Source organism: Corythoichthys intestinalis, chromosome 13 (assembly GCF_030265065.1).
Source record: "Corythoichthys intestinalis isolate RoL2023-P3 chromosome 13, ASM3026506v1, whole genome shotgun sequence".
Taxonomy (NCBI): Eukaryota; Metazoa; Chordata; class Actinopteri; order Syngnathiformes; family Syngnathidae; genus Corythoichthys; species Corythoichthys intestinalis.
The window spans coordinates 46,694-74,689 of NC_080407.1; the positions used below are offsets into that span (position 1 = coordinate 46,694).

The 27,996-nt window shown below is 57.4% G+C and overlaps 7 protein-coding genes across 25 annotated transcripts; 3 read left to right on the forward strand and 4 right to left on the reverse strand.

Annotated features, from left to right (window-relative positions):
- Positions 1 to 12: 12 nt before the first annotated feature.
- On the reverse strand, positions 13 to 1,708 carry atp6v1f (ATPase H+ transporting V1 subunit F). Its single transcript, XM_057853709.1, has 2 exons — positions 1,044 to 1,708; positions 13 to 320 (listed from the first exon to the last, which is right to left on the reverse strand). Exons 1-2 carry the CDS (start codon positions 1,199 to 1,201, stop codon positions 119 to 121), a joined length of 360 nt encoding a protein of 119 aa, XP_057709692.1. The 5' UTR covers positions 1,202 to 1,708; the 3' UTR covers positions 13 to 118.
- Positions 970 to 4,350, forward strand: lamtor4 (late endosomal/lysosomal adaptor, MAPK and MTOR activator 4). Its single transcript, XM_057853710.1, has 4 exons — positions 970 to 1,775; positions 1,866 to 1,949; positions 3,948 to 4,065; positions 4,137 to 4,350. Exons 1-4 carry the CDS (start codon positions 1,773 to 1,775, stop codon positions 4,232 to 4,234), a joined length of 303 nt encoding a protein of 100 aa, XP_057709693.1. The 5' UTR covers positions 970 to 1,772; the 3' UTR covers positions 4,235 to 4,350.
- Positions 3,629 to 7,451, reverse strand: LOC130927723 (ADP-ribosylation factor 4). Its single transcript, XM_057853708.1, has 6 exons — positions 7,025 to 7,451; positions 6,623 to 6,703; positions 6,397 to 6,506; positions 5,018 to 5,089; positions 4,815 to 4,940; positions 3,629 to 4,732 (listed from the first exon to the last, which is right to left on the reverse strand). Exons 1-6 carry the CDS (start codon positions 7,089 to 7,091, stop codon positions 4,646 to 4,648), a joined length of 543 nt encoding a protein of 180 aa, XP_057709691.1. The 5' UTR covers positions 7,092 to 7,451; the 3' UTR covers positions 3,629 to 4,645.
- Positions 6,411 to 9,952, forward strand: gcc1 (GRIP and coiled-coil domain containing 1). The gene is made up of 3 exons (XM_057853701.1): positions 6,411 to 8,649; positions 8,710 to 9,057; positions 9,150 to 9,952. The coding sequence occupies exons 1-3, from the start codon at positions 7,939 to 7,941 to the stop codon at positions 9,888 to 9,890; spliced, it is 1,800 nt and encodes a 599-aa protein (XP_057709684.1). The 5' UTR covers positions 6,411 to 7,938; the 3' UTR covers positions 9,891 to 9,952.
- On the reverse strand, positions 9,931 to 13,957 carry dennd6b (DENN/MADD domain containing 6B). Of its 16 annotated transcripts, XM_057853697.1 has the most exons (20): positions 13,374 to 13,952; positions 13,072 to 13,110; positions 12,965 to 13,007; positions 12,798 to 12,904; positions 12,655 to 12,735; positions 12,424 to 12,529; positions 12,284 to 12,363; positions 12,158 to 12,220; positions 12,009 to 12,073; positions 11,803 to 11,925; positions 11,650 to 11,745; positions 11,482 to 11,579; positions 11,332 to 11,400; positions 11,202 to 11,266; positions 11,045 to 11,134; positions 10,751 to 10,804; positions 10,581 to 10,690; positions 10,425 to 10,527; positions 10,287 to 10,361; positions 9,931 to 10,218 (listed from the first exon to the last, which is right to left on the reverse strand). In XM_057853697.1, the coding sequence occupies exons 1-20, from the start codon at positions 13,485 to 13,487 to the stop codon at positions 10,096 to 10,098; spliced, it is 1,704 nt and encodes a 567-aa protein (XP_057709680.1). In that variant the 5' UTR covers positions 13,488 to 13,952; the 3' UTR covers positions 9,931 to 10,095. The 16 variants fall into 16 exon arrangements, with proteins under 16 accessions (XP_057709680.1, XP_057709677.1, XP_057709676.1 ...); XM_057853694.1 differs by having other exon boundaries at positions 11,332 to 11,579; positions 12,009 to 12,220; positions 13,374 to 13,955; XM_057853693.1 differs by having other exon boundaries at positions 11,332 to 11,579; positions 12,009 to 12,363; positions 13,374 to 13,955.
- lta4h (leukotriene A4 hydrolase) lies at positions 13,545 to 18,905 on the forward strand. The gene is made up of 19 exons (XM_057853700.1): positions 13,545 to 14,230; positions 14,684 to 14,814; positions 14,880 to 15,000; positions 15,132 to 15,200; positions 15,271 to 15,375; positions 15,605 to 15,657; positions 15,715 to 15,787; positions 15,863 to 16,003; positions 16,072 to 16,095; positions 16,152 to 16,222; positions 16,293 to 16,404; positions 16,466 to 16,610; positions 16,765 to 16,868; positions 16,943 to 17,013; positions 17,089 to 17,143; positions 17,215 to 17,310; positions 17,494 to 17,576; positions 17,646 to 17,750; positions 17,829 to 18,905. The coding sequence occupies exons 1-19, from the start codon at positions 14,078 to 14,080 to the stop codon at positions 17,953 to 17,955; spliced, it is 1,839 nt and encodes a 612-aa protein (XP_057709683.1). The 5' UTR covers positions 13,545 to 14,077; the 3' UTR covers positions 17,956 to 18,905.
- Positions 17,784 to 27,977, reverse strand: LOC130927713 (F-actin-monooxygenase MICAL3-like). 4 transcript variants are annotated; one of them, XM_057853680.1, is made up of 22 exons: positions 27,588 to 27,977; positions 27,243 to 27,450; positions 27,060 to 27,176; positions 26,861 to 26,962; positions 26,642 to 26,797; positions 26,375 to 26,475; positions 26,036 to 26,293; positions 25,852 to 25,967; positions 25,661 to 25,784; positions 25,327 to 25,598; positions 25,062 to 25,258; positions 22,445 to 22,533; positions 22,070 to 22,313; positions 21,802 to 22,005; positions 21,614 to 21,749; positions 21,092 to 21,549; positions 20,734 to 21,017; positions 20,425 to 20,670; positions 19,529 to 19,625; positions 19,359 to 19,458; positions 19,222 to 19,295; positions 18,881 to 19,162 (listed from the first exon to the last, which is right to left on the reverse strand). In XM_057853680.1, exons 1-22 carry the CDS (start codon positions 27,846 to 27,848, stop codon positions 19,035 to 19,037), a joined length of 3,972 nt encoding a protein of 1,323 aa, XP_057709663.1. In that variant the 5' UTR covers positions 27,849 to 27,977; the 3' UTR covers positions 18,881 to 19,034. The 4 variants fall into 4 exon arrangements, with proteins under 4 accessions (XP_057709662.1, XP_057709660.1, XP_057709661.1 ...); XM_057853678.1 differs by having other exon boundaries at positions 18,272 to 19,162; positions 19,359 to 19,625; XM_057853677.1 differs by having other exon boundaries at positions 17,786 to 19,162; positions 19,359 to 19,625; positions 26,642 to 26,962.
- Between the last annotated feature and the right edge of the window lie 19 nt (positions 27,978 to 27,996).

A 27,996-nucleotide genomic window follows, 5' to 3' on the forward strand; every position in this document is an offset into this window, starting at 1 on the left:
AAGACGAGGACAAGCGTTCGATAGGACTTTATAAGTTAAAAGACAACATATTTGGACACGGCGGGAAGCTCGCACCTCCGGTCCCGCCGCCGCAAAGACAAAAAAACTTTGGTCGTTTCTATCGGAAGTCGTCGGCCGAAAACATGCCCTTGGCGCGCCGCAGAATGGAATCCTTAGACGCGTCGTAGGGATGTTCCTTGGACGGGATCTCCAGTACGGCCGGGATGGACTGCACGTGCGCGTCGATGGCGTGGCGGATCATCTCGGCGATGAACTGGTTAATGAGGATGATGCCGATGTCGTTGCGGGACAGAAAGCTCCTGCGTGTCCCAAAAACAAAGAAAAGAAGAAAAGAAAACACAGTAAAAAGTCAAGTCGTGAGCCATTCGTGCGACACAAAAAAACAAAACAAAACTCAAGTTCACGAGCGCTTCTTTCTCTCAGGGAAAAAAAACAAGAGTCGGTCGGCATTATCTGCTTTATTTTGTCGGACATATTGTGCTCGGAGTAAATGTTGCGAATCCGTTTGAATTCATGATTATTGATTGATTTCATGACATTTTTCAGTTTCAAATGCTCAAAAAATGTACTCTGGAGTGTTTACAATTTGGGTGTGACTTTTTTCATTCAGGCAAATGGATGCACCTTTTCTGTTACAAACAAAAACAATGTTCCTTAAGTTATCCCTTATTGTAAGTTGATTGACATGACTTGTTTTCCTTAAATGTTTACAATATTATGCGAGGTGTGCTTTTAATCATTTTATAGACAAATCATGCTATTTACAGGGCGGCAGAGTTGCGCAAAAGGTTGACTTATTCCTGGGTAAGAGCCGTAAGAGAAAATAATTGAGCAGCACTAATATAGGCGATGGGGGGGGGGGGAGTCCAGCCAACGCGGTGTCACGTGTGTGGGTCATGTGACAAGTGAGGTCTAGAATAAACATAGCCTTAGCGTCGATATCTGTGAAAAGGACAGCTCGGGAGGATGACTCGAGACGTCAAACAACGTCGTCATTCCTTTTGTCGCTCGCACGCGCTTACTTGAAGGTCTCCTCGATCTCCGTGATGCTCGTGTCCTTCTCCACGACCAAGAAATTGGGTTTGCGGTTCTTGTTGAGCTCGCCGATGCCGCCGAGCAAGAAGCCGGTGCAAGTGTCTTCGTCGCCGATCACTGCGATCAGTTTGCCGCGACCCGCCATCGCCGACCGGTCGAGATTGCCCCAAAAAACGAGCGACTGACAGCAAAGACGGCTGGAAAGAGGACTGGCGGCAGATCACGTGACACGCGCCGTCGGCCGAGCCCAGCCGCACTTCCGCTCCGTTCCAGCGGAGCTGCGGGAGCGGGCGTCCCCTGCTGTTCAGAAACTGTCAGACACCCGTCGTCGTGACGTCAATTTTTGACCGATCGAGTGCTAGAACGACCGACTCTTATGAAAAGTATCAGTATCAATAGTATCAATCCTTGTTTTACTTTGACTTCATATTTATCTTCCGTCGATAAGTCCTTTAATACGGGAGGAGCTGCAAACTACTCGCGAGAGGAGCCGAGGCCTAATCCGCTCGCCATTTCAAGCCCAAACCTCAAATACGTCAACTGCGGTCGCCTGTTCTTGTCGTGACTTGGGTCCCAATTTGAAACGGTAAAAGCGTGGGCCGGGCCGGGCCGGGCCGGGCGGTCGAGTTGTTCGTTTTCCCACGTTCCTGAAGCGCTCGCTCGCGGTCACGTGAAAAAGCAGGAAGTGACAGGGAGTAAGCGACGAAGAAGACAGGATGGTAAATTGAGCGTCGCCAAAGTGTTTTGTGTTGGATATTTCTTTCTCCCCACCCATTTTGACGCGGTTGTTGTTGTCGTGACCACCGCAGACGACGCAGGCGCTGATCGCCGGCCTCGAGCGCATCCCGGACCAGCTGGGCTATCTGGTCCTCAGCGACGACGGCGTCCTGGCCGTGAGTAGCTGACTTCGGAACCTCGCGCGCCTCCTTCCCTACCTCGGTGTTCTGCAATTGCTCTCCCCCAGCGAGACGTCCTACCCGATAACCCGTGCGTACGTCGGTTAAAAGCGGCGAGTACTTACTTGTTTTTTTTTTTTTTATTGGGTCTTTTATGACCTTTTTGCACGCGTTTCCCTCTCGTACTTTGAAATATTGGGCTTTCTCGCGGCAGCTTTAAAGCAGAGTGTTAATCTGCTGCTGATAGGGTTGCCACCTTTCAGAAATAACAAATACGGGACGCCCCCCTCGCGCTGTACGGGCAGGAAAAAAGGGACCTCCTCAAAACTCCTAAAATGCATAGAAATGTACCTATTCATATACATTCCGTATTAGTTCAATACGGAACACAAAATTTAACATCCAATTACGGATCGTTCCTTACTTCAAGGGACAGGTGGCAACCCTATCTACAGTGCCCTCCGTAATTATTGGATTTACAATAATTGTGTTTTTTAGCTTCTAATAATTGTTTTTTCGAAATAATATGGGACCTCAATGGGGAAAAAGAGGGAAAATCCAACCTTCAATACAAGTGCATTTATTCAGTGGGGGGAAAAAATCCCACATAAAGAAATAATGATTTGACATCAAATAATGTGTGTCACAATTATTAGCACCCCTGGTGTTAATACTTTGCACAAGCCCCTTTTGCTCACAAAACAGCACCTAATCTTCTCCTATAATGTTTCACAAGATGGGAAAAGACAGAAAGAGGGATCTTCAGCCATTCCTCTTTGCAGAATCTTTCTAAATCATCCAGAAACCTGGGTCCTCTCCTCCTCAGCTCACCCCACACCACAGGTTTTCAATGGGGTTGAGGTCTGGGGACTGAGATGGCCATGGGAGGAGCTTGATTTTGTGTCTGGTACGGGGTGCTTTTCAGCATGCACGTCTTTCGTGGCACGCCAGACCCACTTCGAATGTTTGTTGCCAAAAAGCTCAATCTTGGTGTCATCTGACCAAAGCACACGGTCCCAGTTGAAGCCCCAATACCGCTTGGCGAACTCCAGACGTTTGCGTTTATGATTGTGAGTGAGGAAAGGTTTTCTCCGTGCATGGCTCCCAAACAGCTTGTTGGCGTGTAGACAGCACCTCATACCCACTGTGAAGTATGGGGGTGGGTCAGTGATGCTGTTTGGCTTCCAAAGGCCCTGGGAACCTTGTTAGGGTGCACGGCATCATGAATTCTTTGAAATCCAAATCTGTTGCCCGAAAGCTGAAGATGGGTCGTCACTGGGTCTTTCGGCAAGACAATGACCCTAAACATATGGCCAAATCTACACAGAAATGCTTCACCAGACACGAAATCAAGCTCCTCCCAGTCCCCAGACCTCAACCCCTTTGAAAACCTGTGGTGTGGGGTGAGCTGAGGACCCAGGTCTCTGGATGATTTTGAAAGATTCTGCAAAGAGGAATGGCTGAAGATCCCTCTTTCTGTCTTTTCCCATCTTGTTAAACATTATAGGAGAAGATTAGGTGCTGTTTTGTTGGCAAAAGGGGCTTGTGCAAAGTATTAACACCAGGGGTGCTAATAATTGTGACACACATTATTTGATGTCAAATCATTATTTCTTTATGTGGGATTTTTTCCCCCACTGAATAAATGCACTTGTATTGAAGGTTGGATTTTCTCTTTTTCCCCAGTGAGGTCCCATATTATTTCGAAAAAACAATTATGAGAAGCTAAAAACCACAATTATTATAAATCCAATCATTACAGAGGGCACTGTATCTGCTGACCACCTAGTGTACTTCAAACACCCTTATTTGGTATGACAGAAAAATCAGGATTTTCTCAGGGCAAATTACAAGTACGCGCACGCATCGAAACCGAAACGAGCCAAAAGCGCACGGTCGTACTTCGGGAGTCAAATTTGCCTCCGGTAGGACGTTTGGCAGGGGTAGGACATTTTGGCAGAACAACGTACCGACACGTGTTTGTCGTGTCGCAAGTCTTCGGGCGAGCTGGAAAACGACGAGCGCACGGCCGGCGCGATGATGCAGATGGTTCGCACGGCCAGTCGCTTCCGGTTGGCGGGGTCGGCCGACGTGCCCTTCAAACGCTTGTCGGGTAAGGGTCCGCCGCCGTCGTCGATCCGTCCTCGACTAACCCGCCCCCTCCCTTTTCTTTTCTCCCCAAAGTCATACTGGAGGACTTTGTTCTCACCGTGACCGTTTCTGGACAGAAAGTCTTTGTGGTCAAACGTCAGAACGACCGGCACGAGCCAATCGGTATTTAGGGAGACGTCGGCCGGCCGCAGAAGCGCTTTTGCGTGGGCTCGGTCCCGCTTTGCTTGTCGGGGCCAAGGGTTTTTGCCCCGTCCAAATAATAATTAAAAGAATGATCTGAAACAAAGTCACGTGTGTGTTTTTGTCGGGAAGCGTCAAATAATTGTCAGGCGCTCACGAGAGCCCGTCGTCCCAAAGAGGACACCTTTATTGCACGGAGGGCCGCTCTTCACAGGAGTCCCGCCCCGCCAACTCCTCGCTTCCGTGCGCACGACTCCCGCTCGCAACATGCGTAGGAAAACAAAGACAAGAAAGGGAGATCGTCGCTCAGATGAGTCGCCTCCTGCCGGTCGGTGTGTTTATAACTTAAAAAAAGAAGAAGATGAGTCCCGCGATTCGCCGCCGCCGCCGCCGCTTTCCGTCTAGTGCTTGGCCAGCTCGTTGGACAGCCAGTCGAGGCCCTCGTACAGGCCGGTCCCCTGAGTGGCGCAGGTGGCCTGCATGTGCCACTGCGCAGGCGGCGGGGAGAGACGACACGCGGTCAGCGGGCGAGCGCGAGGTGGCCGGCGGGCCGTCCGGCGCCATACGTACGGTGCGGCCGCGCAGGTTGTTCAGGCCCAGTTTGTCAGCGAGTTCGCTAGCGGCCATGGCGTTGGGGAGGTCCTGCTTGTTGGCGAAGACCAGCAGCGCCGCCTCCTTCAGGTCGTCCTCTTGGATCTGCGACAGAAGGAAGGAAGGAAGGAAGACCGTGCGGCGCGTCCCGCCGGCGGGAGCGCGACTTCGGGCTCGCTCACCATCTTGGATAGCTCTTCCGCCGACTCGGCCACTCTGTCTCGGTCGTTGCTGTCCACCACGAAGATTAAACCCTGCGGACGCAAAGCGTCACCATGAAGATTAAACCCTGCGGACGCAAAGCGTACCTCGTTCCGCCTTTGCGTTCAAAGGATCCGCGTGCGGAAACGGCGTCTTCTATTTTTAGGATTTTAGTCATTTTGAATTGCCGGTCGTTCCCGGGTTACCAACGAGTTTGAAATGAACCCTTTTAAAAGCCTTAAAAGTTGGGTTCTGTACACACGGGGGTCGGTCGGTGACGGTTCACGACAACGGGCAAAACAAAACCTGTCATACAAGAGTGTGCTTTGAAATCGAATGCGGATTGTATTTAAGAACGAGAAAGAAGAGTAATTACAGTCCTTATTCCACCATGTTGCTTAGTTTGTACAAAGAAAATAAACGAGTCACTGACACAATTTATATCAGCTCTTTGCCCAAAAGACAAAATAAAAATAAACACTTGAATGAACGGGACTTTTGTCCCATTTGTGTCCTGAGAAATTCTTTTACCCTTTTATACTCAAAACATGGGAGTCAAAACTTGGATAGCTTTGATGTACTTCAAACAGTCCAGTTGTAGACTAACAGCAAACAGTCCTAAAAATCTATTTTTGAAGGAAACGGGCATCTATTTTATCTTCATTGTGACTTCCGACATCCCTTAAAAGGACTTCAAATGGGCAGGTAATTGGGAAAAAATGGACACTTATCCGATGGATCAATTCTAAAAATAATGGTTAGTGGCGGCCCTACTCGTCGCGCCGGTGACGCAAAAAACATTTGAAACGTGAACTCTCTTTTGTAGAAAGCTACTCCGACGAAGCGAACGCGCCCGGCCTCTTTCCGGAACACCGTTTTTCGCTTCTCGGGAATGGATTCGGCGCGCTGACGGAGGAGCCGGTGTTCTGTCAAAATTTGCTCCCGTATAAAATTTTGCTCCCAAAGCTTTTGTGGTGCTGTAAATGCCCTTTTTTACATTCAGTTGGACTCTCAATGTTATCCATAGGTGCTACCTAAACTAGATACATCATAAACATACATGTGCAACACGAAAATGGCGTAAAATAATACTTAACGACACGGCGAAGTCGTTAACAGTGAGAGCGCGGGGTGCAGTTGCCGTGTGCAGCTAACATGGTAGGGTTTGTCCGAGAATTTTTGTACATGTCTTTACATGATCAAACTTAAGTAAATATTCCTTTCTTTAAAGAAAATTTGTAGTGTTTACTTTGGAATTGCTGCATTCGCGGCCATTTTTAAGGTTACGCGCATGCGCAAAACCGCAAGGTAGTAATTTTTGATGGGTTGCAAAATTTGTCAGAACACCGGCCGCCCTCACCTGCGTGTTCTGGAAGTAGTGCCTCCATAGAGGTCTTATCTTGTCCTGGCCGCCCACATCCCAAACGGTGAAGCAAATGTTTTTGTACTCCACCGTCTCCACGTTGAACCCTGAAACGCATCGAATCGCTCAATTGGAGCGCTTCTCCTGGTCGGGGACACCCGTGAGCGGTCGGCGGGTGAGCGACGACGACGTCGTGCGCCGGCCAGCCGGCCGGCCTGCTCACCGATGGTCGGAATGGTGGTGACGATCTCTCCCAGCTTGAGTTTGTACAAAATGGTGGTTTTCCCGGCTGCGTCCAGACCCACTGTCGAGCAGAACGAACAAAGTCACGGACGAATGCAGAAAATGGCAAAAAGCCCGTTTACAGGGCGGCCAACTGAACGAGTCTGTCCAGTCAAGCCGGACGACTGCAAGGCGTCAGCCGCCGCCACCGCTCGGTTCCGAAAAAAGTTGACGCGCGCGCTCAGATTTTCAACACACGAGAGGCTGGCGCGTTGACGGGTGGCCGCCTGCCTGCCACCGCCTGCCTGCCATCACCCGCCCGCCCGCCCGCTTATCATTTTGCGGTCAGCGAGCCGGCGACTAGGCTAGCGTCGTTTAGCTTAGCTTGTGGGCGCTCACTCACCCATCAGGATTCGCATTTGCTTCTTGCCGAAAAACTTGGAAAAGAGCGACGAGATGGTCAGACCCATGTTGACTCCGGCCGAGTCGTCGTCCGAGTATCGAGCGCCTCTGTCGCGTCGGGGCCCGAAAGCGGCCGCAAACTCAAGCTCGGACTCGGAGCTCTTCCTCTTCTTCTTCCTATCCTCTCGGCTCTCGCTGTGCTACCACGTCCGGGCCAACGCGGAACAAGTGACGTCACGGAGCAGGCCGTTTCCTCGACGTGGATTCTCCACATTGGACGCGGCCGCATCTAAACCAAACCCGGGGGGAAAATCGCCATCTCGTTGATCCTATTTTTCTGCTGTCGGTCTGGTTTTTTTGGCCTCATAATCATTTCACGGAAAGTCAGCGTTGACACGGCGTCGCGCACCTCACTTCCGGTTCCTTCCACACAACATGGCGCCCGTCGCTTCACTCGGATGTCCCGACCGACCGGCCGTTTTCGGCTCGTAAAAACTTCCATTCGAGCAAATGACCTAGAAGGAATGCAACGTGACGGATGTCTGACTGAAAGGTAATGCCTTCTGATTCGCCATTGATGCATTTTACTTTGCAACGGGATCGGCGTCACTTCCCTTCAAGTATTTCCAAAGTTCAGGTGGCAAAAACCAAAATACAGGCCAGTCCAGGTTGGCTCTGCTACTGTGTTTTGCTACTGGCCTTGCGGGTTCTGAAATAATCCAACATCACTAAGAAGGACTTCATACACAGTAGTAAACCAAGAAGGAGAACGACTGCTCGACTCGCTCCATTTTCAAATGGGGCGATTCGCTTCACCGTCCAAATGTGGGAGATGCAAAAAGCGCTTTTTGTGACTCCTTTGTCCCGGCGACAGTCCGCCCGTCCCCCGTCGACCCGCCCTCGCCGAGCGGAGCCATGGAGAAGTTTGGGATGACTTTTGGGGGCGGCCCCGACCGGAAAGAGCTCCTGGAAACGCTCGAGTCCCAGAAGAAGCAGCTGTCCCAGTATCAGAGCCGCTTCAAGGACCTGCTCCACGCGTACAAAAGTCTGCTCAAGGAGAAGGAGGCCCTGGAGGCCAGTCTGGAGGCGCTCGGCGCGTCCCGTCTCGTCGCGCGGGAGCACGGGGAAGGGGGCCCGCCGGGATGGGAAGGGGGCCCGCCGGGATCGGAAGGAGTCGCCGCGGTCGGTCCCGGCAGCGCCCGAGAAGATCGGGGACCGCTCGCGGACGCTCGCGACCCGGGCGTTTGTCCCGCGGACCGGCTGGACGCGCTCGCCGGCGCTTTGGCCACCGTCACGCGGGAGAAGTCTCGCATGGAGGCCGGCTTCCGGGCCGACCGGCGGCAACTCAAGCGGGAGGCGGACGAGCTGCGGGAGCGCCTGGCGGCCCTCGACAAACAACGGCAGGCCGAGACGCGGGACCTGCGGGAGCAGTTGGCCGAGAGCCGCGCGCTGGCGCTCGGCCGGCGGGAACCCAGCGACCGGTCGCTGCGGATTCAAGAGCCACGTGAGCTCCCCCCCCGGCCGCGACCGGACGCCGAGCCTAGCCGGGTCGACTCCACGCCCGGGGAAGAAGGGGAGGGAGCGGAGCCCGCCGAGGGGCCCGGCGAGACGGCGGAGAGCTGCCGGGTAAGTAGGTCCGAGGCCGTCGCGGCGTCCGTCGCTCTAACTCTGCTCGCGCGCGCGCAGGCCGATCGGGAGGAGGCTCGCGCTCACGCCGCCGAGCTTCGGGTGGCCGCTCTGGAGCAGCGCGTGACCGAGCTCTCCGACTTACTGGGCGCTTGCGAGAAAGCCAGGCGGCTGGAGCAGCGGGAGGCTCGGACGCTCCGCGAACGGATGGCGCGCTCGGATACGGAAAAGCACCCGGGCGAGCCGGTTCCGGACGCCGCGGCGCCGAGGGACGATTTGGACATAGAGAAGCCGCCGCCGGCCACGCAGAACTCTCCGGACGCCGCCGGAGAGCCCGAAGCCGTCCCTTCCCGCGAGGAGCTGAGGCGGCTCAAAGACGAGTTGGAGGACTACAAGCGTCAAGCGAAGGTAGGCGCAAAATCCCAAATGCCGGCGACCGAAACTTTCCAGACATTGTCATTTTTTTGACCGGCGCACTAACAACTCGGGCTTCCCGACAGGCGGAGCGCGAGAAGGCCGCCGAGGACGCCCGGCGGCGGCTGGAGGAGCTTGGGGAGAAGTACGTCAAGCTGCGCGCGGAGAGCCACGAGGCCGCCGCCTCGCACCGCGAACTGCTGCGGGAAGAGCGGCGGCGCGCGGCGGCGCAGCTGCACGAAAGCCGGCAGGAGGCGGAACGCGAGGGGGCGGCGCGCCGCGACGAGATTCTGCGTCTGGAGGCCGAACTGCGCGAGCGGCGCCGACAGACCGCGGCGCTGCTGGACGACAAAGACCGGCAGCTAGAGCGTCTCCGAGCGGCCGCCGCGCCCGACCCCCCGCCGTCGGAAGGGGAGCTCGTCGCCGAGGAACGGCCGGCGGAGGCCCCGTGGCCCGCGCCGCTCCTGTACGCCGAGCGGCTGGCCAGAAAGGAAGCGGAGGCCGAGGCGCTGCGGCGCCAGAAGCGGCGGCTGGAGGACGACCTCCGCCGGCTGCGCGAGCGGCTGCTCGACGACGCCGGACGGCGCCGGGAGGAGATGCTGGACCTTAAGGCCCGGCTGGACGCCGCCGCCCGGGAGCAGAAGCGTGAGGGCGCCAACGTGGAGTACCTGAAGAACGTCATCTACAAGTTCCTGACGCTGCCGGACGCCGGCGGGAGGCGGCAGACGCTCGACGCCATTCTCGCCATCCTGCACTTCAGCCCGCAGGAAAAACACTGCGTCCTCGGGCAGCAGGGAGCGTCCTGGTGGAGCGGCCGCAAAAGATGACTGCGGTCGACGGCTTTTTCCACATTTCGCGTGCCAAACGTTGAAACAAATAAATCACATTTATTCAATTATTCAGCCTTGATCATTGACTCTTTGGGCTCATCTTGCACGTGGTGGTAGCGAGCGGCTCGTTCAAAACAAAACAAAAATCTAAAGTCCATTCACGCGTTCCGTGGGCTGAGCGGATGTGGTCCTCGCGGTTCTGTCATTGTGCGCGGAGGACATCTTGTAGGTCTTTGGGCAGCGTGCCGGCGATGCTCTCGATTAAGGATTGCAGCTTGGTGAGAAGGTCCTCTCTCACCTGCAGCCGGCGCCTCCTCGCTTTGCTCTGAAAAGCCAAGTCTTGAGGGCTCGCGCGCTTTCCCTCCACATTTCCTCTCGGGAGCGACGACTCACCAGTTTCTCTCGAAGCTTCACCACCAAGTCGACGATCTCCACCTCCGACTTGTCCCGTGTCCATCCCGGAACGTCCTGAGCGAAACGTCGGTCGGCTAAGGCGGACCGAGAAGTCCGACGGCGGCGGCGACTACTCACTGCCAAGCAGACCGCCTCCAGGTGGAGACTCTCCAGTTTGCGCGTCATCTCTCCGAGACGGCGGCGGTACCAGCCGTCGAAGTTCGGCGATTTGAAAAACTTCCTGCGGACGGCGCGGATCACGAGCGGTCCGGGGCGGCGCGGGGGGGCGCTCACCTGTACAGCCCCGTCCAATCGCCCCGCAGCGCCGAGGTCAGCCGGGGGCCGCCGCGCTCCAGGGTGGACAAGAAGTCGTCCTGACTGAACGGACGGATCTGCGGGGGCGTCTGCGCAAAGTCTCGCGTCAGCGTCCGCGCGTCGCTCGGCCGACGTGCAAAGGCCTTTACCTTCCAGGGCGTTACGGACCTCTGCAGCGGCATCAGGCTCGCCATGTAACGTTCCTAAAAAAAAAAGGTTTCAGAAAGATCGGGACGGCGCGGCCTCAAAACCGTCGCCGGACACCTGCGCGCGCAGGTCCAAAAAAAATCAAGTCTGTGCTTTACCCTGAGCACAGGCTGGAAATATTTCAATGTACCTTTCAAATACATCCTCCACGGAATGAAACGTGACAAAGAGGCGCCCTTAGGGTAAGGGTTAGGCTTAACGACGACAGCGATCGCCGTCGGCGTCCGTTTTCTTACCAGCGGAATAATGAAGCTCTGCGTCAGCTCTAAAAAGTGGCGCCTCAAAATGGCGCTCTGCACCTCAGACGGCCTGCGCCTCTGGATCCCCTGCCGAGAGCAAAGGCCACGTTTGGGCAATTTTGGCACGCCGCGCTCCGTCCTGCCGCGCGCTCACCTTCAGCACGCGTTTGATGAGGACCTTGTCCTTGAGCAGGAAGCTCTTGTAGGCCGTGAAGACTCCTGCGCGACAAACGACCAAAAGGTCAAAGCCGAGCGGAGCGGCGGACCCCCAAACGGGCACGGACCCGGTTTGGCGTCCAGCGTCTTGAGTTTGGCCATTTTCTTGATCTTGAGCTGCTTGGGGACGTCCTCTCCTGACGGGAGACGAGGCGACTTATCTGGCGCGCGTTCGGAGCGGACGCGCGGCGAGGCCTGCGGGCGGGGCGATCCGTCACCTAACGCCTCGGCGCTCTCTCCCAGGCGCAGGACGTGCGGCCAGTTGTGGAAGGTCTTGACGAAGAAGGGGTTGGTCACCCCCAGAATGACGTTGGGCCTGAAGGAGAGAACGGGGCTGGCGAGCCGAAGCGGTGTACTCTGCGTACTCTTGACCCCGGCGTACTCACGGCGCCCGCGTCTTGGCGGTGTATTCCCGGAACTCGCCGTCGTGGACGGTGAAGTACGGCCGGAAGTCGCAGCAGAACTTGAGGGGCGCGATGCAGCTGGAGGCGGCGCGGACGTCACTTGCGCGCCTCGGGACGCCCGCGACCGACCGTTACCTGACGAGCGCCAAGACGGTTTCCGAGGAGACGGCGGGAGACGGCGCCACCACCGCCAACGGTTCGCCCAGCAAAGCCAGTTCCCACAACATCTGCGTGTGGATCAGGAGCGACCGGAAACACCTGGGCGCCCGCCGGTCAAAGGTCAGAGGCGGGAAAAGCCCGCCGGTCCGGCCCGCGCCGCGCCGCGCCGCGCCGGGACGCACCTGAAGAGGTCGGGCTCGTGGACGGAAGGGAGCGCGGTCGGCCTCGGCGGCGGAACCGGCGCGTTCTGAGGATCGGCGGCAGACGTACAAATTGCTAACCCGGCGATATCAAATACCGGGCCGTCCTCTGCGCTCTTTGAAGTTCTGACCTCCTCCTCCGCGGCGGCTGTCGGCGGACTTCCCGCTTTGTCCTTCCGGCTGGGAATTCGCACCTGGGGACAAAAACGGGCGGGTGAGGGGAAAGCGGCGGCGAAACCGAAGCCGAGCGGCCTGACCCGCAGGACGGCGCCCATCAGCGGGAGGTCGGCGCTCAGCCCGGGGGCCGGGAAAGGCCATCGGTCCATCTGCTCGCAAGCTGCGCGCGGATGCAAAAAGGTCAGACCGTCGCCGTATTCGCGGAGCGCGGCCGCGTCACCTGTTCGTAGGCAGGGCTCGGCCGCCGAGAAGAAGTCCGGCGCGACGGCGCCGAGCGCGGCGTGAAAGAGCCGCACGAACGGCAGCCGAGACAGCACCACCAGAGACTGAAACGCCGGCCGGCCGGCGTGCGGACAGAGGCTCCCGATGAGTCTCGAGGCGGACGCGCCCGCCTCCCTTTCGAGCGCTCGACGGAAGGACCGTTGGCGGGCGGCGACGTCGCTCGGCGTACCTTTTGAAAGTATCCTCGCTTGACCGACGCGTCCTTGACTTGGCGGAAGTAAACGTAGCCGTAGAAATGCGAGGCTTCCATCTGAGGGGACGCAAAGCGCACCCGTCCGTCGCCGACCCGCGGGCGCTTCTCGGCGAGCTCACCTGCAGGGCGGCGGGGGCGTCTCTGTCGTAAAGGTCGTCCGCCGGACGCCGGCGGCGGCCGACGGACTGCCGCATTCTGAAGCTGAACCGAGTGTCTCCGACGCATCCTGAGAAAGAAATCCTCGTCGGGCGTTTCTATCGGACGGCGCGCCCAAACCACCGTTTACCTGAGTAAGAGTCCGGGAAGGATAAGTAGCACAGGCTGCTTTTCTGGAGGGGAGGATGAGAGCCGACTTGAGCTGACGCCGGGGAGCCCCGTTTGCCGCTCACTCACCTCCTTCTCGGTCAACTTGACGTCAGGCGGGTAAAGCAGCTGCCAAGAAAACAAATGGCATCGTCGCCCAGCAGCTCACAAATCCGGCCGTCGCGGTCCCAAAAGGCAAGAAACCCAGCGCTGGATTGGTTTGCTTTTGGGACCGTTCTCTAAGGTACCGACAGCTAATACGGCCGGATTTCTCAGCAGCAGGGCGTTGAAGAAGAAACAATGCGTTCTCTTGATCGCTCGCAAAGAGGACGCGGCGCGATGCTAATATAGGAGCGTCATAATGCGCCGTGCGCCGTGCACCGTGCACCGACCTCGATGGCTTGTCCGAGCTCCAGGTCAAAGGTGACCACGCACACGCACTCGAGCCACGACGACAAGCGCTCCCACGGGCGCCGCTCCGCTTCTCGGCCGTCCTCCGGGTCCATGACAGGGCGACGCGGGATGAAAACAAAGCCCCTCCTACCGCAGAGCAGCTGCGACGACGACAGCCGGATTCTGATTCCAAAGGCTCCGTGACGTCACCTCCGTCCACCGGAAACGCCGCTCGAGTTCCAGTCCCATTATTCAGCGCGAGAGTCCAGAAAGTCACATTTTTTCATTGCGCCGAATCAAACCTTTCAACTCGGGGCTCGCAAAGTGGCAGAAATGAGTGCGCTAGCTCGCTGAAAAAGAAACAAAGAAAACATCCTGGATCCGCGAGTTATCGGTTCATGTATTGGCAACGAAGCACGGTAGCTCTTTGACATTTTGGAAACATTTGGCTGATTCTTTTCGATCGCGGACTGCAGGATGACAACGTCTCTCGTTGAAACGAACAGTCTTGCTCTGGCCGAGTTACAATTTGGGAAGTCAAGGCTGGAAAGTCTTTTTACTTGAAAAGGCAGGCTGCGGAAGTGAGTGAGAGGGAGGGAGGGAGCGAGCGAGCGAGCGAGCGGCGCGTCTTCCGCCCTATAAAGAAAGCGGGCTCCCCAGCCCGTCTCTACCTTACTACTCGAGAGCCGGAAGATCGAAAGCCATGTCCGCCGCCGACCCGTCGTCATTCGCGTCCGCCGCCAAGTGCGTGAGTCGCCACCTCAATTTGAGCCTTCGGGTGGACTTTGACGCCCGCGTCATCCGGGGTAAAGTGGCGCTGACGCTGGAGGTTCTGGAGGATCGCTTCTCCTGCCTGGTAATGGGAACCGACGTCCCCGACCCATGCACGCAGTTAGCAGGCTAACGGACTGCTCAGCTCCCGCTTATTAATGCCTCATAAGACTTTTTTTATATAGCGCTGGACTTTGACCGGCAGATTTCTGCTTCAGGAAAGGGAAAAACAACTCGATAGGGCTTACGTTTGGAGATTTTTCCCCCACAAAGTTTATTTGTCTTGAAAATCCTGGATCATTCTTTTGATGCACTTTAACAACACGCGATTCAATGATGATGCCACTGCATTTACAGATAATCATGAAATACACGACACGGAAACTCTCTCCATTTATAATGAAGAGACATTTGGAGAAAAAAAAATAACGAAAACGCCGGCAAATTTCCATTTCCAATAATAGCTTAGATGCGTTCGATGATCTCTGACGACCACGCGGGCGTATCCGAGTTCCGCTTTTTGTTATCTCCCCCGCAGACTTTGGACACGCGCGACCTGAAGATCATCTCGGTCAGCGCGAACGGGCAGGAGGCCCGCTTCGACACGGGCGCCAAGCACGCCTTCAAGGGGACCCCGCTGGAGATCACGCTGCCCTTTGAGCTTTCCAGGTGAGCTTTCCCGTGGCTTACCGCGCCCGCCCGCCCGTTAAACGGCGCGTCCCGTTGACGCTCAGAGGGCAGAACGTGATCGTGGAGGTGTCCTACGAGACGTCGCCCGGCGCACCCGCGCTGCAGTGGCTCACGCCCCAACAAACGGCGGGAAAGAAGCATCCCTACCTCTTCAGTCAGTGCCAGGTGAGCCGCAGGCGCTTTCTTCACTTCCCTTTCGCCGACTCGCCCTCTTCCTTCCCCTTTATCGGCGAGCGCGCCGTCCGGCTTCCCCTTTTGCCGGGCTTCCTCGACGGACTTTGCTCGTCGTCTTCCAGGCCCATCACTGCAGGAGCATGCTGCCTTGTCAGGACACCCCGGCCGTCAAACACACCTACTACGCTCAGGTCGGCACACGCGAACGCGCGGACGGACGGACGGACGGACGACAGTGACCTCGTGCGTGCCCTCTCGCAGGTGTCGGTGCCCAAAGACTTGGTGGCGGCCATGAGCGCCGTGAGAGACGGTCGGGAGGCGGACCCCCGAGACGCCGCCCGTGCGGTCTACCGCTTCAGACAAAACGTACGTTCGCGAGCGACTCGTACCGTTTTAGTTGAAGCGCCTCGACTTTGAAACGGTTCCGCGACGCCGCTCAAACCGCCGTTTCCCTCTAGCGTTGAGAAACACGTTTAAATGAATTGTTTATCATCGGGAGCTTTGCGCTCACGAGTCATCTGGGAACGGTTCAAAGTCCGAGGCGCCGCTTCTTCTGACCGCTATCTGGGGTTTCTTCCCCCGTGAGCGCGCGCAGGTGGCCGTGCCCTCCTACCTGATCGCCTTGGTGGTGGGCGCCCTGGAGAGCAGGTAGGTGGCAGTCCCGCTCCGTCCCACGGCCGGGCGAGTTAAGGCGGCTCCTTTCAGGCAGATCGGGCCCAGGTCCAGCGTGTGGTCCGAGGCGGAGTACGTGGACCGAGCCGCGTTCGAGTTCTCCGAGGTCCGCGCGCCCGCCCGCCCGCCCGGTCGCTCGCTCTCGGGTCGTCGCGGCGCTAAGTGTCGTGGCGTTTCTCAGACGGAGGCCATGTTGAAGACGGCCGAGGACTTGGCCGGACCTTACGTTTGGGGCCGTTACGACATTTTGGTCCTGCCTCCGTCTTTTCCGTACGGCGGCATGGAAAATCCTTGCCTCACCTTCGCCACGCCTACCCTGCTGGTGAGCACGAGCCGAACGCCGGCCCGCGCCGCCGCCGCCGCCTTTTTAACCCGTCGGCGTTCTCTCAGGCCGGGGACAAGTCTCTGTCCAACGTAAGTGCCCGGCGTCCGTCTCCGTCGCTCGGATGCTGACCCGCGGCTCCCGTCAGGTGATCGCTCACGAGATCGCGCACAGCTGGACGGGCAACCTGGTGACCAACGAGACCTGGGAGCACTTTTGGTAAGCGCCGCGCTCCGACTCGCTCGGCGCCGGCCAGGTGTCCACTCGCGCCTCTGCGTGCGCCGCGCAGGCTGAACGAGGGACACACGGTGTACCTGGAGAGGATGATCGGCAGGCGTCTGGAAGGGGAGCCCTTCCGCCAATTCAAGGCCTCGGGGGGCTGGAAGGACCTCCGGGACTCGGTGAGAAGCCGCGCGCTCCCGTCGTCCTGGCTCGTCCTCACGCCTTGGTCCGGCGCCGCAGGTCAGCACCTTCGGGGCGGAGAACCCCCTGACTAACTTGGTCCCCGATTTGCGGGAAGTGGACCCCGACGACGCCTTCTCGTCCGTCCCGTACGAGAAAGGCTTCGCTCTACTGTACCACCTGGAGGAACTCCTGGGGGGTCCCGGTAAGAGCCGGCGGGTGGGCGAGAGCCGGCGGGTGGGCGAGAGCCGGCGGGTGGGAGAGAGCCGGCGGGTGGGCGAGAGCCGGCGGGTGGGCGAGAGCCGGCGGGTGGGAGAGAGCCGGCGTACGTCTCGAGCGGCTCCGCGCGTCTCTTTCAGAAGTCTTCATGGGCTTCGTCAAGTCCTACATCCAGACGTTTGCCTACGGGAGCGTCACCACGGGGCAGTGGAAAGACTTTCTCTTCACATACTTCAAAGATAAGGCCAGCGAAAATCCCGTCGCTGTCGGCCAAAATCCCGTCGGCAAGCCCCCCGACAGCTTTCCTTCGTCTTTCAGGCGGACGTCCTGAACAAGGTGGACTGGAACGCTTGGATGTTCACGCCCGGGATGCCGCCGGTGAAGCCGCGGTAGGCGCCGAAGGGTCTTTGCGCGAAAGGCGTCCGACGCCCCCTCCGTACCCGCGCTGTCTCTTCTCCTTTCAGCTACGACACCGCGCTGGCGGACGCCTGCGTCGCTCTTTGTCGGAGGTGGACGGAGGTGAGACTCGACCGGCGCCGGCTCCTTTCCGGTGGGGCGCGGTGATCAGAAGCCCTTTGACTCCTCCCCAGGCAAAAGAGCGAGACTTGAGCGGCTTCGGCGCGGCGGACGTCGAGCGGTTGTCGTCCCACCAGCTCGTCGAGTTCCTTTCTCTTCTGTTGCAGGAGGTAAAACGGGAGCTTTTTCTTCGGGTTCCTTTCCGACGGAGCCTCTCGACGATAACCTTTTTGAAGGGTTACGTTTTGTTTTCGGAAGCGTCCGACGCGTAGCCGCTCGTTTAAGTTGTCCTCTCGCGGAAAGGAAAAAGCCCTCGCTTCACCCCGTCTTTTCGGTTTTTCCCTCCCGGACAGGAGCCTCTTCCTTTGAGCCACGTGAAGAAGATGCAGGAGGTCTACGATCTGGACGCTCGCACCAACTCGGAGGTCCGCTTCAGGTAGGTCGCCTAACACCGACCGCTTTTAGGCAGGCCGGCCGTGACGTGACGGGCAGCTCTTTCGCGCAGGTGGCTGCGACTGTGCGTGCGCTCCCGCTGGGAGGAGGCGGTCCCCGCCGCGCTCCGGATGGCCACCGAGCAGGGCCGGATGAAATTTACGCGACCCCTCTTCAGGTTTGGGGGCGGGCGGGCGCTCTTTTCAAATGATTTCTTCATTCGGGGCTTCTCACCGCGTGGCCTCTGTCCATACAGGGAAGTCTTTCACTTTGAAAAATACCGAGAGGAAGCGGTGCGGGTGTTCCTGGATAGCCGGGCCGCCATGCATCCGGTAACTTCCGGACTGGTCGCCAAAGACCTGAAGGTGACGGCGCAGCCGTAGGACACGGGCCGGCGCCTCCCCCGCCGATCGTCCCACCCTCTGCTTTCTTTATTTCCGCAATTGCACCAGTTTTGTAACGAGAAGCCGGGCTGAGAGTTCCCTTTTTTTTGCTGGCCGACAACACTGGAATTGATCTACAACTCAATAAATAAAAGGCTTTCAACGAGGATGTGGCAACATAAGACTTTCTAATGCTCAAAATCAAGCCAATTGATCGGCGGTCCGACAAGATCCCAATGAATTCTTTTCCTGCCGAGTGTGCGTGATCGTCACCGAGTTGGTGTTGTTCTTGTGGATACTGCAATGTAAGACTTTTTTTTTTTTAGTCACTTGCCCTAAATGTTCTTGAATGGCGTATCCGTGAACCTTGCGCGATGTTTTTTGAACCAAAAACAACGAGAGTCGCCTGCATGTTGAAAATGAGATTTATTAGGGCTGTGACTATACAGACAAGTCACGGTTCAATGCGGGTTCAGGACAACAGGAAAAACGAGGCTTTTTTTCTCACAGCATTTGAAAGATCAAGTTTGGAAAGCGTTTCACTTCCTATATGGGTGATATTTTTACAAAGAAATGTAAAAAGTGTGACCTACATTTGCTTTGTTTTTATGAATGGAAAAACATCAACACCTTTGATGTGAAAGAATGTCATCACGTGTAGAACATGAAAAGTAACGGGTGAGTGAGTCACAATGACTTTTTGGGGGAAATCACTACCTTTTTTAAAGTAAGATCAACAATACTGGTAAGGCGTAGCCTACTCGACTGGGAGACGAGGCAAAATCCTCGACTCTGACGTGAAAATCATCAGAATGGAGTGCCGAACGAGCAATTTGAGCTGTAATAACCAGTCGGAGGCATTTCTATTCCATTCATTTCAATTTTCAACGATGAGGCGCCAGCCCGGCGTCGCTTACGGTCTCGGGTCAGGGCCGATCCCGTCCGAAGGCCGGGAGGTCGAGGTCTTCGCACTCGTCCGCGGGTCAGGGCCGATCCCGTCCGAAGGCCGGGAGGTCGAGGTCTTCGCACTCGTCCGCGGGTCAGGGCCGATCCCGTCCGAAGGCCGGGAGGTCGAGGTCTTAGCGCTCGTCCATTTTTCGCAATTCCTCCAGCAGGGGCAGCAAAGCCTTCCTCTGCTCCAGCACGTCCAGCATCTCCTCCAGGAGGCGACGCTCCTTCCCGAGCTCCTCCTCGTCCTTCAGGCGGTCTGGCGGCGCAAAGACGCTCGCCTCAGCCGAAGGCCTCGGACGGCCGGGCGGGACTCACCGTCCAGGCTCAGGTTCTCTCGGAGCTCCCGCTGCAAGCCGCTCTGCCGGTCTTCCAGCTGCAGTTCTCGAGCGCTGAGGCCGCAAAAGGTCGCGGGTCAAGGAGCCGGCGGAACGCGGGCGGCGGCGCTTGCGTACCGTATGGCCAGCTCCGACTCGTACCGAAGCAGAAGGTTCTTCCGCTGGACCAGGCGGAACCAGAGCCGCATGAGGCCGCTTTTGTCGTCGACGTCCTCTCCTGCCGCAGATCGGAGTCGGCAGGCTTCGTCTTCCGGCCGCCGTTCCTCTGGTCGCGGTCCGAGCCTTACCTCGGTCGTCTCCCCTGAGATGTTTCTCCAGCGCCGCTCCGGCGGCCTCCAGGCATCGCTGCTGTTCCTCCGCCAGCTGCAGCTCCCTATGGATCATCTGACGGCCCCAAAAAGTTCCTCAAATGTCGAGCCGACGGGTAAGGGGGCCGCCGTTCCCGACGAGTTCGTATTAATCCTCGCTCAAATAAAGAACTCGGGGCGGGAGAGCCTTGCGACATCTGCCGGACCCTTCCTAACACTATTTGACCAATGGAGCTTTGCAAATGTGTAAAGAAAACCAATCGGCAAACAATTTGTCCTAGTACCGTATTGAGCTGAATATAAGACGGCATTTTTTGCATTGAAATAAGACTGAAAAAGAGGGAGTCGTCTTATATTCGCGGTCTAGACATGATACCCATTCACGACGCTAGATGGCGCCAGATATCATTGAAGCGATGTTGTCATGACAAATCTCAGCTACTCTCAAGTTGACCCAGTTTGCATTACTTCATTACAATGTTTTTCCTTATTCGGATTTGTTTCAAGACTGCAGTTACAGTTAGACTTCACAATAGATTAGTTCATTTCCATTTCAAAAACCAGAAGCCACTCATTTACGAATGTGATTGCACTTTAGTTGACATATTTAAATGTTCAGATATTAAGATTGGAATGAGGCAAAATAACATGCTTTTTCTCTCTCAAATATATCGTTATCATTATTTGTTTCGGATGTACTGTCATTATTTTCTGTATTAAATTTAACGTGGTGTTCAAAAAGTCTTACTTGAGTCTTGAAAAAGAGGGGGTCGTCTTATAATCAGGGCCGTCTTATATTCGGCCCAATACTATTCAATCATGGGTACCAGGTACCTCCAACAATAGCAATGGAAGATATGCGAAGCCCGACTGACCTGCGCTTTGCGCAACCTCTTGAGCTGGCGCCTTTTGGCTCGCCGGCGGGCGCTCTCCCGCGGGCGACGACGCTCGGCGGGGTCCGGCCGCCCGCCCGCGGGGAGACCTCGGAAGAGGCTCTCCGGGACGCTGAGGCCGGAGGGCTCCTCGGGCCGAACAAGGACGCCCGCCACCTCCGTGGCGCGGGACGAGCGTCCGTCGCCTTCGCCGGGAGTAGCCGGCTGCGGGAAATGCCGGCGCCGGAGCTGAGGGAGGGACGCGGTGAGCTCGGGCGAGGCCGGGCGAGGGCGGGCGCGCGGCGCTTCTACCTTGATGGGAAACGCTCGCTCGAAGGCGAGCGCGTGAGGAACGTACGCGGGCCGAGACGGCGCGACAGAGGTCGACGTCCGGACGGATCCCGGCGCTCCGGTCGGACGTACCCGCACGGCGTCCGGCTCCTTCCCGTTCGACCTTTCCCGTCCGGCCGCCGTGTCCGGACCGCGGCGAAGGCCGACGTCTCCGCGTTCGTCCGCGCTGACCGATTTTTTGCGTCTCGCCTCATTTCCGAGCTCCGGAGAGCTTCCGCTGCCAACGTCCTCCGGCGGGGACTCGGCTCGGGGGAAAAAGACGGAACGTCGTGACGAAAACCTCCGCCGCGGCCGCCCCGCCCGGCCCCGCGACTCTTACCTCGACGGACCTTTTTCTTGTTTCTGCCGATCACGGCCTTCCACAGAGCCCCGGCCGCTCCTTCCGCTCGACGGGAGGGCGGCGACTCTGCATTTTGCAGACGTCCCCTTAGCCCCGCCCCCTCCGCGTAAGCCGCGGGCAGCGGGAGGAGCTTCTTCAGAGAGAAAGGCAAAGCTCCTCCCGCCGCCGTTTTCGTCAGAAAAATCTCTTTCTCAAAAGGCGAGGGGGAAAAGAAGGAGGAAGCGTCGTCGACCTCGTCGACGGCGGTGACCGGCGGAGTCCCGGGCGTCGCGACGTCGGCGGCGCCCGCCGCGAGCGATCGTCGGTGAGAACACCCGTCGGGGCGACGACTCGGACGTGACGGACCGTCGCTGGATTCTTCCTCCTTGTCCTCGCTGCCGCGTCCAAGCTCCTCCTCCCGCCGGGCGGGATCGGGCACCTCCGACCCTGACTCGGAACTGAAGCCGCCGGCGTCAGCGGCCGTCCCGCGATACCCCCCCCGGGGCTGAAGGCGCCGGTCACCTGGAAGTCCACGCGTCTCGGTCGGCGCTCGGACAGAAAGGCGTGGGAGACGGGGAAAACCGGCCAGCCTCCGCTTCGTCCGCTCGGTCGTTCTCCAGCTCGATTCGCTCGCGGGTCACCGACGTCACTGAAAATACTGCACGCACAGTTTTGCCGGTCGCGCCGGGAGGGGCGTGAGGCGGGTTTACCCGAAAGACGGCGACGACACTCCGCTTCCGCGGAGGCTCGGGAGCACGATGACGACCGCGGCGACGTCTGGGGTGGGAGACGATCGACGTTAAACCGAATCGCTCCCGCGCGAGGAACGCGCGCGCTTACGCGAGGCGTCCGCCGTCCCGGCGGCCGGTCGTCGACTTCCGCCGCTCGGCACCGCTGCGGACACGAAAACGTCCCTGAGCGAAAAAAGCAAAGCGGATTACGCGCGGCCGTCGATGGTCGCCGCATTTTTCATCTCACCGTCGACGGCGCGGAAACGGTAGGCGGCGACTCTGAGCGTGCCGCCGCACAGCCGGCACGCAAAGCAGCGAAAGTGAAAAAAGACACCTTCGGCGCTCCCGCGCTCCATCGCGTAGACTTTCTCGCGGCAGAAGAAACACACGTCGCTGGCGTGCGCCGTCTGCGCGTGAGCGTTGGGCGAGTCCGGACGTCCGACGTCCACGTCCTCCGTTTCCTCGGGTCGCCGGCGCGCCGTCCGCTCGTTCTGACGTCAAAAGGGGGAAGCGCGAGACGGCCGGTGAAACGCGTACAAACGGCGGACGCGAAGGAAGACGAGACCGGATTTTGTACAAAGCGTTAGCGCAGGAGGCCCGGCCCGAGACCGCAAAAGTTTACCTCTGGACGATGTCCGTTGGCGCTCGAATTCTGCCGCTCCGGTCCGCCGAGGGGGGCGGCCGACGCCGGAGCCTCGGAACTCCGCCGCGCTATAATGGAAAGGCGGAGGGAAAGCGCTTTTTGAAACGTATTACAGTATCATAGGTAGAGTTTGACTTTTGGGGGGGAACAACATGTTGATGACCCCGGAATGTGGTGTCAGCAATAAAATTCACTTACAAGAATATTTTGAATAATAAGTTGAAAATTTTTCTTTCCCATCATTTTTCAGGGGAATTCTAAATCGGGCCGCTAAGGACAGCTACACTACTTGGCCAAAATCGTCATCCATTGAATATGGTACGCCTGCCCGGTGTTTGCACCCCATCGGAAATTGCAATTTTGTGTTAAAAATGGCCACGGGTACAGCAGGTACATGTAAACACTACAAACTTTCTCTAAATAAAGGAATATTTACTCAGGTTTGATCATGGACGGACACGTAGAAAAGTTCTCAGACACATCCTGCCATATGGTACGCCTGCCCGGTGTTTGCACCCCATCGGAAATTGCCATTTTGTCTTAAAAATGGCCACGGGTACAGCAGGTACATGTAAACACTACAAACTTTCTCTAAATAAAGGAATATTTACTCAGGTTTGATCATGGACGGACATGTAGAAAAGTTCTCAGACACATCCTGCCATGTTAGCCGCACACAACAACTGCACGCGGCTGAAGGGAATAGGTACCGTTCTCGCACACACCATATCATTGTTTGTATTAGTCTAACACATTCATTTAACTAAAGTTGAGGCAGACTTCACTCCATGCCCTTGACACAGTCAAGTGAATCACCTTATCGGAGCTCATGAGGGGGAAATGAAAAAATGGTACCGTTTCTCGTAGGCACCGTCTAACTGTTTGCATTACTCGAACACACATAATATAGTTAATCAGGGAATAGTATCATTCCTCATACTTACTGTAGGACTGCACTACTCTAACACACTTAATATAAAATGAATAGCACACCATAGTTTAAAGAAGCAGAATAGATACACACGCCATCTTATCACAGAAGCCAAACGTGTGCGTCACGAGCATGGCGGACGCACCATCTCTGGCAATCAGTTCTCCCGACAACGAACAAGGACAAAGACCAGTGCGCTTTGTCCGAAAACAAGTAGCGCCAGCCCAGATAACAAAGTTGATAGCGGGCGCTGGGACGTCAAGACCAGCGTCGGTCGCTGTGGCAACCACGTCCCAAGCGCCCAAACCTAAACCGCCCAAATCCGGCTACAGAGGGAAGGTCCCAAAAGCAACGCCCGGACACACCTTCGGCCCGGCCTCCTGCACCACGGACTTAAAAAACACTGGACACCGAGATAGGACAGATTTGCTGCTCGGAAACATTTTCTATGTAGCCTTGTTTTGGATCCAGAATTGTCCCTCCGTCGTCTGTTTTTGCCTTGTTTTTTGACCATTGTCGACGAATAAATTGTCAACCTGCTTTCGGGGAGTCTTCTTCAAACTTTTGGAAAACGGAGTCAGTACAAAGGGTTAACAGAGGAACGGGCGGGGTTTTGCTTTCTCCCGGTTTGGCTCGCGGGGGCGGTAAACAGCAGAGCACCATTTCCGTTCGGCTGCCGCCGTTTCCGTGCAGCTTTGGCCGGGTGGACTAAATTCCAACACTGCTCTCACACCGTTTATGTCTTTGCCGAGTAGTTAAGCGTTAATTTACGCCATATTAGTGTTGAACATGCATGTTTACCAAGTTCGTTGTCTATTTAGCGCCTGTGGATAACATTGTGAGGCCAACTGAATGTAAAAGAGGGCTTTTTCTCCGCCACAAAAGCTTTGGGAGCAAAATGTTACAGGGGTGCAAATTTTGTAAAAACATCTTGCCTCTTCGTTCCTCAGGTGGTTTTGGCTAAGCAAACAAATGACCGTCTAAGGTGCTAGTTGTGTTACTTTGTATTTGTGGGGTTTCTCGAAAAAGACAACTTACTGAAAGAGTTGATGTTTTTTACTGTTAGGTCTAGAAGAGAGGCATCGGCATTAACTGTCCACTGGCGGGCTTTTTATCAGCTGTCTCGGACATGACTGATCCCACATGCAGACACGATTTGCTCATAGCTTCACAATAGTCACATGATCTGTTCAAAAATCATTTGGACCCATTATAAAAACAAAATTGTTCATTTCATTCATTTTTGTTGTTTTTTTTATTGCTTTACAACTTTTATAGACATTTTACCGGAAAATTCTTCATTTTAAAGTCATGTATAGGAAAGTCAATGACATGCAATGACACTTTTCGGCCATCAGGCGGGGGGCCTAACCCCCCTTTAAACTCCGCTAATGTACAGTAGTTACATTATGTCGTATGAGCAACATCGGGTTTTTTTACCACGCACGCAACGTTATAAACAAACTGGACAATCAATGAGTGTTTTTTGTTTGTTTTTTTGGATGCCGCGTGTGAGCTTCCCAGATTAGCGTGCCAATGGGAACTCCAGCTTTCAGGGCATTTCTACACCTAACTTTTCAGAGAGCTGCAGGTCAGACGCACGGACTTTCATCGTCGGTCTTTGTTATTGGCCGATCGGGCCGATCATTTTAGCGCTTTTCTCACCCGGAGGGGGCGGGGCACGCGGCAGCAGCTGGTAAAGCCGGCTGAGGTAGACGACCATGGACAGCGCGTCGGGTTCTCCCGCCGAAGTCATTTCTTCCACCGTCATCACGGGGCAAATTCCCAACTCTCGCTCGCAGACGTCAAACGCCAAGCGGATGTTTTCTCGGTCCGCCTCCGGGTCGAGCGAGTCGAAGTCTCTGCGGAAAGGTGACGTACGGTAAACGCGGCGTACAGAAAGAGATTGATTTGTGGGGGGGGGGCTTACATGAGCTCGGGTCTGTAGCGGTGAACAAGAGCGCAGAGAGCCAGGCCGCTTTTCCACGACGCGGTCAGGTCGCCGACGGCGACGCCGGGGTAAGCGGCCGTCTGCTCGCGGCACCACAAAAGAAGCTGATCGGACTCCGCCAACGGCCGCGAACGGACGTCGTCCGGAACGACGGCCTCTTCCGGCCAGGCGTCGACGAGGTCGCCCGTTCCCGGGTCGCCCGTTCCCGGGTCCCGCCCCGCCGCCTCTCCCGAGTCCACCAGGTGTCTGACCTGCACGGAAAGCGGACGACGTCCGGCCTCGGCGCGCGTCAGTCTCGCGTTTTTGGGAGGACCTGATCGGGAGTGACGCTCGGACGGATGTCGACGTAACGACTGGACGGGTCCAAAGAGTACAGAGCGATGTTTTTCCGCATGTTCTCCGGCGTGGTCTGCGCCAACAGACGATACACGCTCTCCCTGCGGCCGAGGAGGGAGGGCATGAGGGGCGTCGACGCCCGCCGCAAACGCGTCGTCGCTCGCGCACCTCTCGGCGAGGAGGTCCAGAGGTAGGTCCCCTCGACACCATCGGCGGATCATCCAGGAGGCGTCGAGAGCGGCCAGGAAACCTCGAGCGACGCCGGTCCCCGTCGGCCAGAAGGGCTGCGGGCGGGCGAACGGGAAGGTCAGCGCTCGCGGACCCCGTGACGCCGCGGAGCGAGACGTGGCACCTCCAGCAAGCTGTCTCCCACCAGCGTGACGAGCAGCCGGTGGCCGCGCCGCCCGCGGACCACGGCGGCATTCTCGGCGGCGTACATGGACGTGAAGTCGAAGACGGCCACGTCCGGCCGGCCGTAGTGGTTGACGGCAAAGTCCAGACGCGGTAGCTGCCCGTCGGTGCAAAAGTCGGCCGCCGTGCGGGCGAAGGCCTGCAAGGCCTTCTGGTCCACGTTGTCCCGAGAGAGAAGTCGCTCCGTGTCGGCAAAGTCCTGCCCGGAAGAGAGAGAGAGAGAGGAATTGAGGACGGGGAGGCCGCAAACAAACTGCGGGGGGCAGAACGGAAGCTTCACCTGCAAGAAGACGCCTTTGTGTAGCAGGCTGCGCTTCTTGGCCGTCATGACAAAGTAGTGCGTTTCGTCTTTATAGTAAACCATGTTCTCCAGGTCGATGCCTGAAACATTCCGTGCGGGACCGCTCTTCTAACCAGAACAAAGGTAGCCCGGACGCAAACTGTCGAGAAGGCGCCTGGCCATAGGGAGGAGGAGCTAAGACCCGAGAGGCTCCTCCCTCCCGGGCGTGGCGACCTTTTTGCCGGAAGGGGACGCCGGCGTTCTTACCGGTTTCCCGACGGAGGTCCTGGAAGAACTTCTGGTTGAAGATGGACGCCACGCCGCCGATCTCCTCCACCTTAGCCTCCGCCCGCGTGTTGCGGTTTTTAAAATTGGCCGTGATGGCGATGGCCAGCTTCCCGCGGAACTCCTTGCGCCGGAAACCTGCGGGGGGGACGCGCCGTCGGCTCCGGGAGAACTCCCGGGGACCGCGATCGGCGACCTTACCGGGCAAGGTGTTCCTGTGACCGTCGGCTCCCACGACCACGTCGAACCGCAGCCGGTTGACGACGTGAGACTTCGGCCACGCCTCCAGAGTCCAACCCACCTCTGGACGGAGACCGACGTGTGCGGGAGAGAAACGATGACGCGCGAAGACGAGGAGCGCGGCGAGGGGAGAAGGGTCGACGGCCGCGGAGACTCTCACCGCTAGAGCCCTGGTCGGTAGGCGGCTCCACCACGCGCTTGAACTCTACGTTGACGTGAACTTCTGCCCCGAGCAACAGCGCTACCTTGAGCAAAACCAGTTGAAGTTGCCGAATGCCTAACGAGGACAGAGAGGTGAGCACGAAACGAGACCGCCCGCCCGCCCGTCCGCCAAAAGGCTCACTGATGTGGTCGATGGTGCCGGCGCAGAACTTCCCGTAGAACTTCTTGGCTCCGAGGCCGCGCAGGTCATGGATGGCGAAGGGCCACAGGTGCAAGACGTTGTTCCTGGAGAAGGAGTCCCTTTTCTCCAGGACGACGACGCGAGCGCCCAGGAAGCTCAGCTCCACCGCCGTGCGAAGGCCGCAAGGCCCCGCCCCGATCACGGCGCACTGACGGGACAGCGCAGCGGTGAGGCGGCGCCGGACCCCCCGGATCTACCTCTTTAGATGGCCCGCGTTCGAGGCCCGGCGTCTCTTCGCCTAACCCAAAGGCGCTAAAGCCCGGTTCGCGATCGGCGCGCACGTACGGTGGCGTCGCGGCAGGCTCGGTTCTGCGAGTACTCCCGTCGAGAAGCCCGGCGGTCCAACTTGCTCCACAGGGCGTCGGCCTTCCAGTAGCTCAGGCGCCGCCTGATGGCGCGGTAAAGCGGTCGTTCGGCGAGCCCCGCGTCCAGGCGCAGCTGCTCGCACAGCCGGCCGAAGGAACGCAGCGCCCCCCCGCAGGTGGACGCCGACGCAAACTCGTCGAACAGCTCCTGACCTTTTCCCGGGCGGGACTGGTTTCCCATGGCGCCGACGGACGGCTCCGCTTCGGGAGGTAGACCCCGAGATCATTCGAACGAGCGGCGCGTTGTCACCGACGGCCGACCGAGGCGTTCGGTCCGGCGACCGCAGCTAAAACGAGCGCCGACGTCTCTGCTCCTGTTGCTCGTTCGC

Coding starts and splice junctions, on each gene's coding strand:
- atp6v1f (XM_057853709.1), bottom strand. CDS start 1,201: ATGGCGGGTCGCGGCAAACTGATCGCAGTGATCGGCGACGAAGACACT. Junction 321..1,043: donor GAGATCGAGGAGACCTTCAA/GTAAGCGCGTGC, acceptor TGGGACACGCAG/GAGCTTTCTGTCCCGCAACG.
- LOC130927713 (XM_057853677.1), bottom strand. CDS start 27,848: ATGGGAAACCAGTCCCGCCCGGGAAAAGGTCAGGAGCTGTTCGACGAG. Junction 26,963..27,059: donor TACCGACCAGGGCTCTAGCG/GTGAGAGTCTCC, acceptor GTCTCCGTCCAG/AGGTGGGTTGGACTCTGGAG. Junction 26,476..26,641: donor GGACCTCCGTCGGGAAACCG/GTAAGAACGCCG, acceptor GGAATGTTTCAG/GCATCGACCTGGAGAACATG.
- dennd6b (XM_057853682.1), bottom strand. CDS start 13,487: ATGGACCCGGAGGACGGCCGAGAAGCGGAGCGGCGCCCGTGGGAGCGC. Junction 10,528..10,580: donor GATTGGACGGGGCTGTACAG/GTGAGCGCCCCC, acceptor CGCCGTCCGCAG/GAAGTTTTTCAAATCGCCGA. Junction 10,362..10,424: donor TGGAGGCGGTCTGCTTGGCA/GTGAGTAGTCGC, acceptor CGTTTCGCTCAG/GACGTTCCGGGATGGACACG.
- LOC130927723 (XM_057853708.1), bottom strand. CDS start 7,091: ATGGGTCTGACCATCTCGTCGCTCTTTTCCAAGTTTTTCGGCAAGAAG. Junction 6,704..7,024: donor GCAAATGCGAATCCTGATGG/GTGAGTGAGCGC, acceptor TCTGCTCGACAG/TGGGTCTGGACGCAGCCGGG. Junction 6,507..6,622: donor CACCACCATTCCGACCATCG/GTGAGCAGGCCG, acceptor GATGCGTTTCAG/GGTTCAACGTGGAGACGGTG.
- gcc1 (XM_057853701.1), top strand. CDS start 7,939: ATGGAGAAGTTTGGGATGACTTTTGGGGGCGGCCCCGACCGGAAAGAG. Junction 8,650..8,709: donor AGACGGCGGAGAGCTGCCGG/GTAAGTAGGTCC, acceptor GCGCGCGCGCAG/GCCGATCGGGAGGAGGCTCG. Junction 9,058..9,149: donor ACTACAAGCGTCAAGCGAAG/GTAGGCGCAAAA, acceptor GCTTCCCGACAG/GCGGAGCGCGAGAAGGCCGC.
- lta4h (XM_057853700.1), top strand. CDS start 14,078: ATGTCCGCCGCCGACCCGTCGTCATTCGCGTCCGCCGCCAAGTGCGTG. Junction 15,658..15,714: donor GTGGGCGCCCTGGAGAGCAG/GTAGGTGGCAGT, acceptor GGCTCCTTTCAG/GCAGATCGGGCCCAGGTCCA. Junction 17,144..17,214: donor TTTGTCGGAGGTGGACGGAG/GTGAGACTCGAC, acceptor ACTCCTCCCCAG/GCAAAAGAGCGAGACTTGAG.
- lamtor4 (XM_057853710.1), top strand. Junction 1,950..3,947: donor GCGACGACGGCGTCCTGGCC/GTGAGTAGCTGA, acceptor TCGTGTCGCAAG/TCTTCGGGCGAGCTGGAAAA. Junction 4,066..4,136: donor GCCCTTCAAACGCTTGTCGG/GTAAGGGTCCGC, acceptor TTCTCCCCAAAG/TCATACTGGAGGACTTTGTT.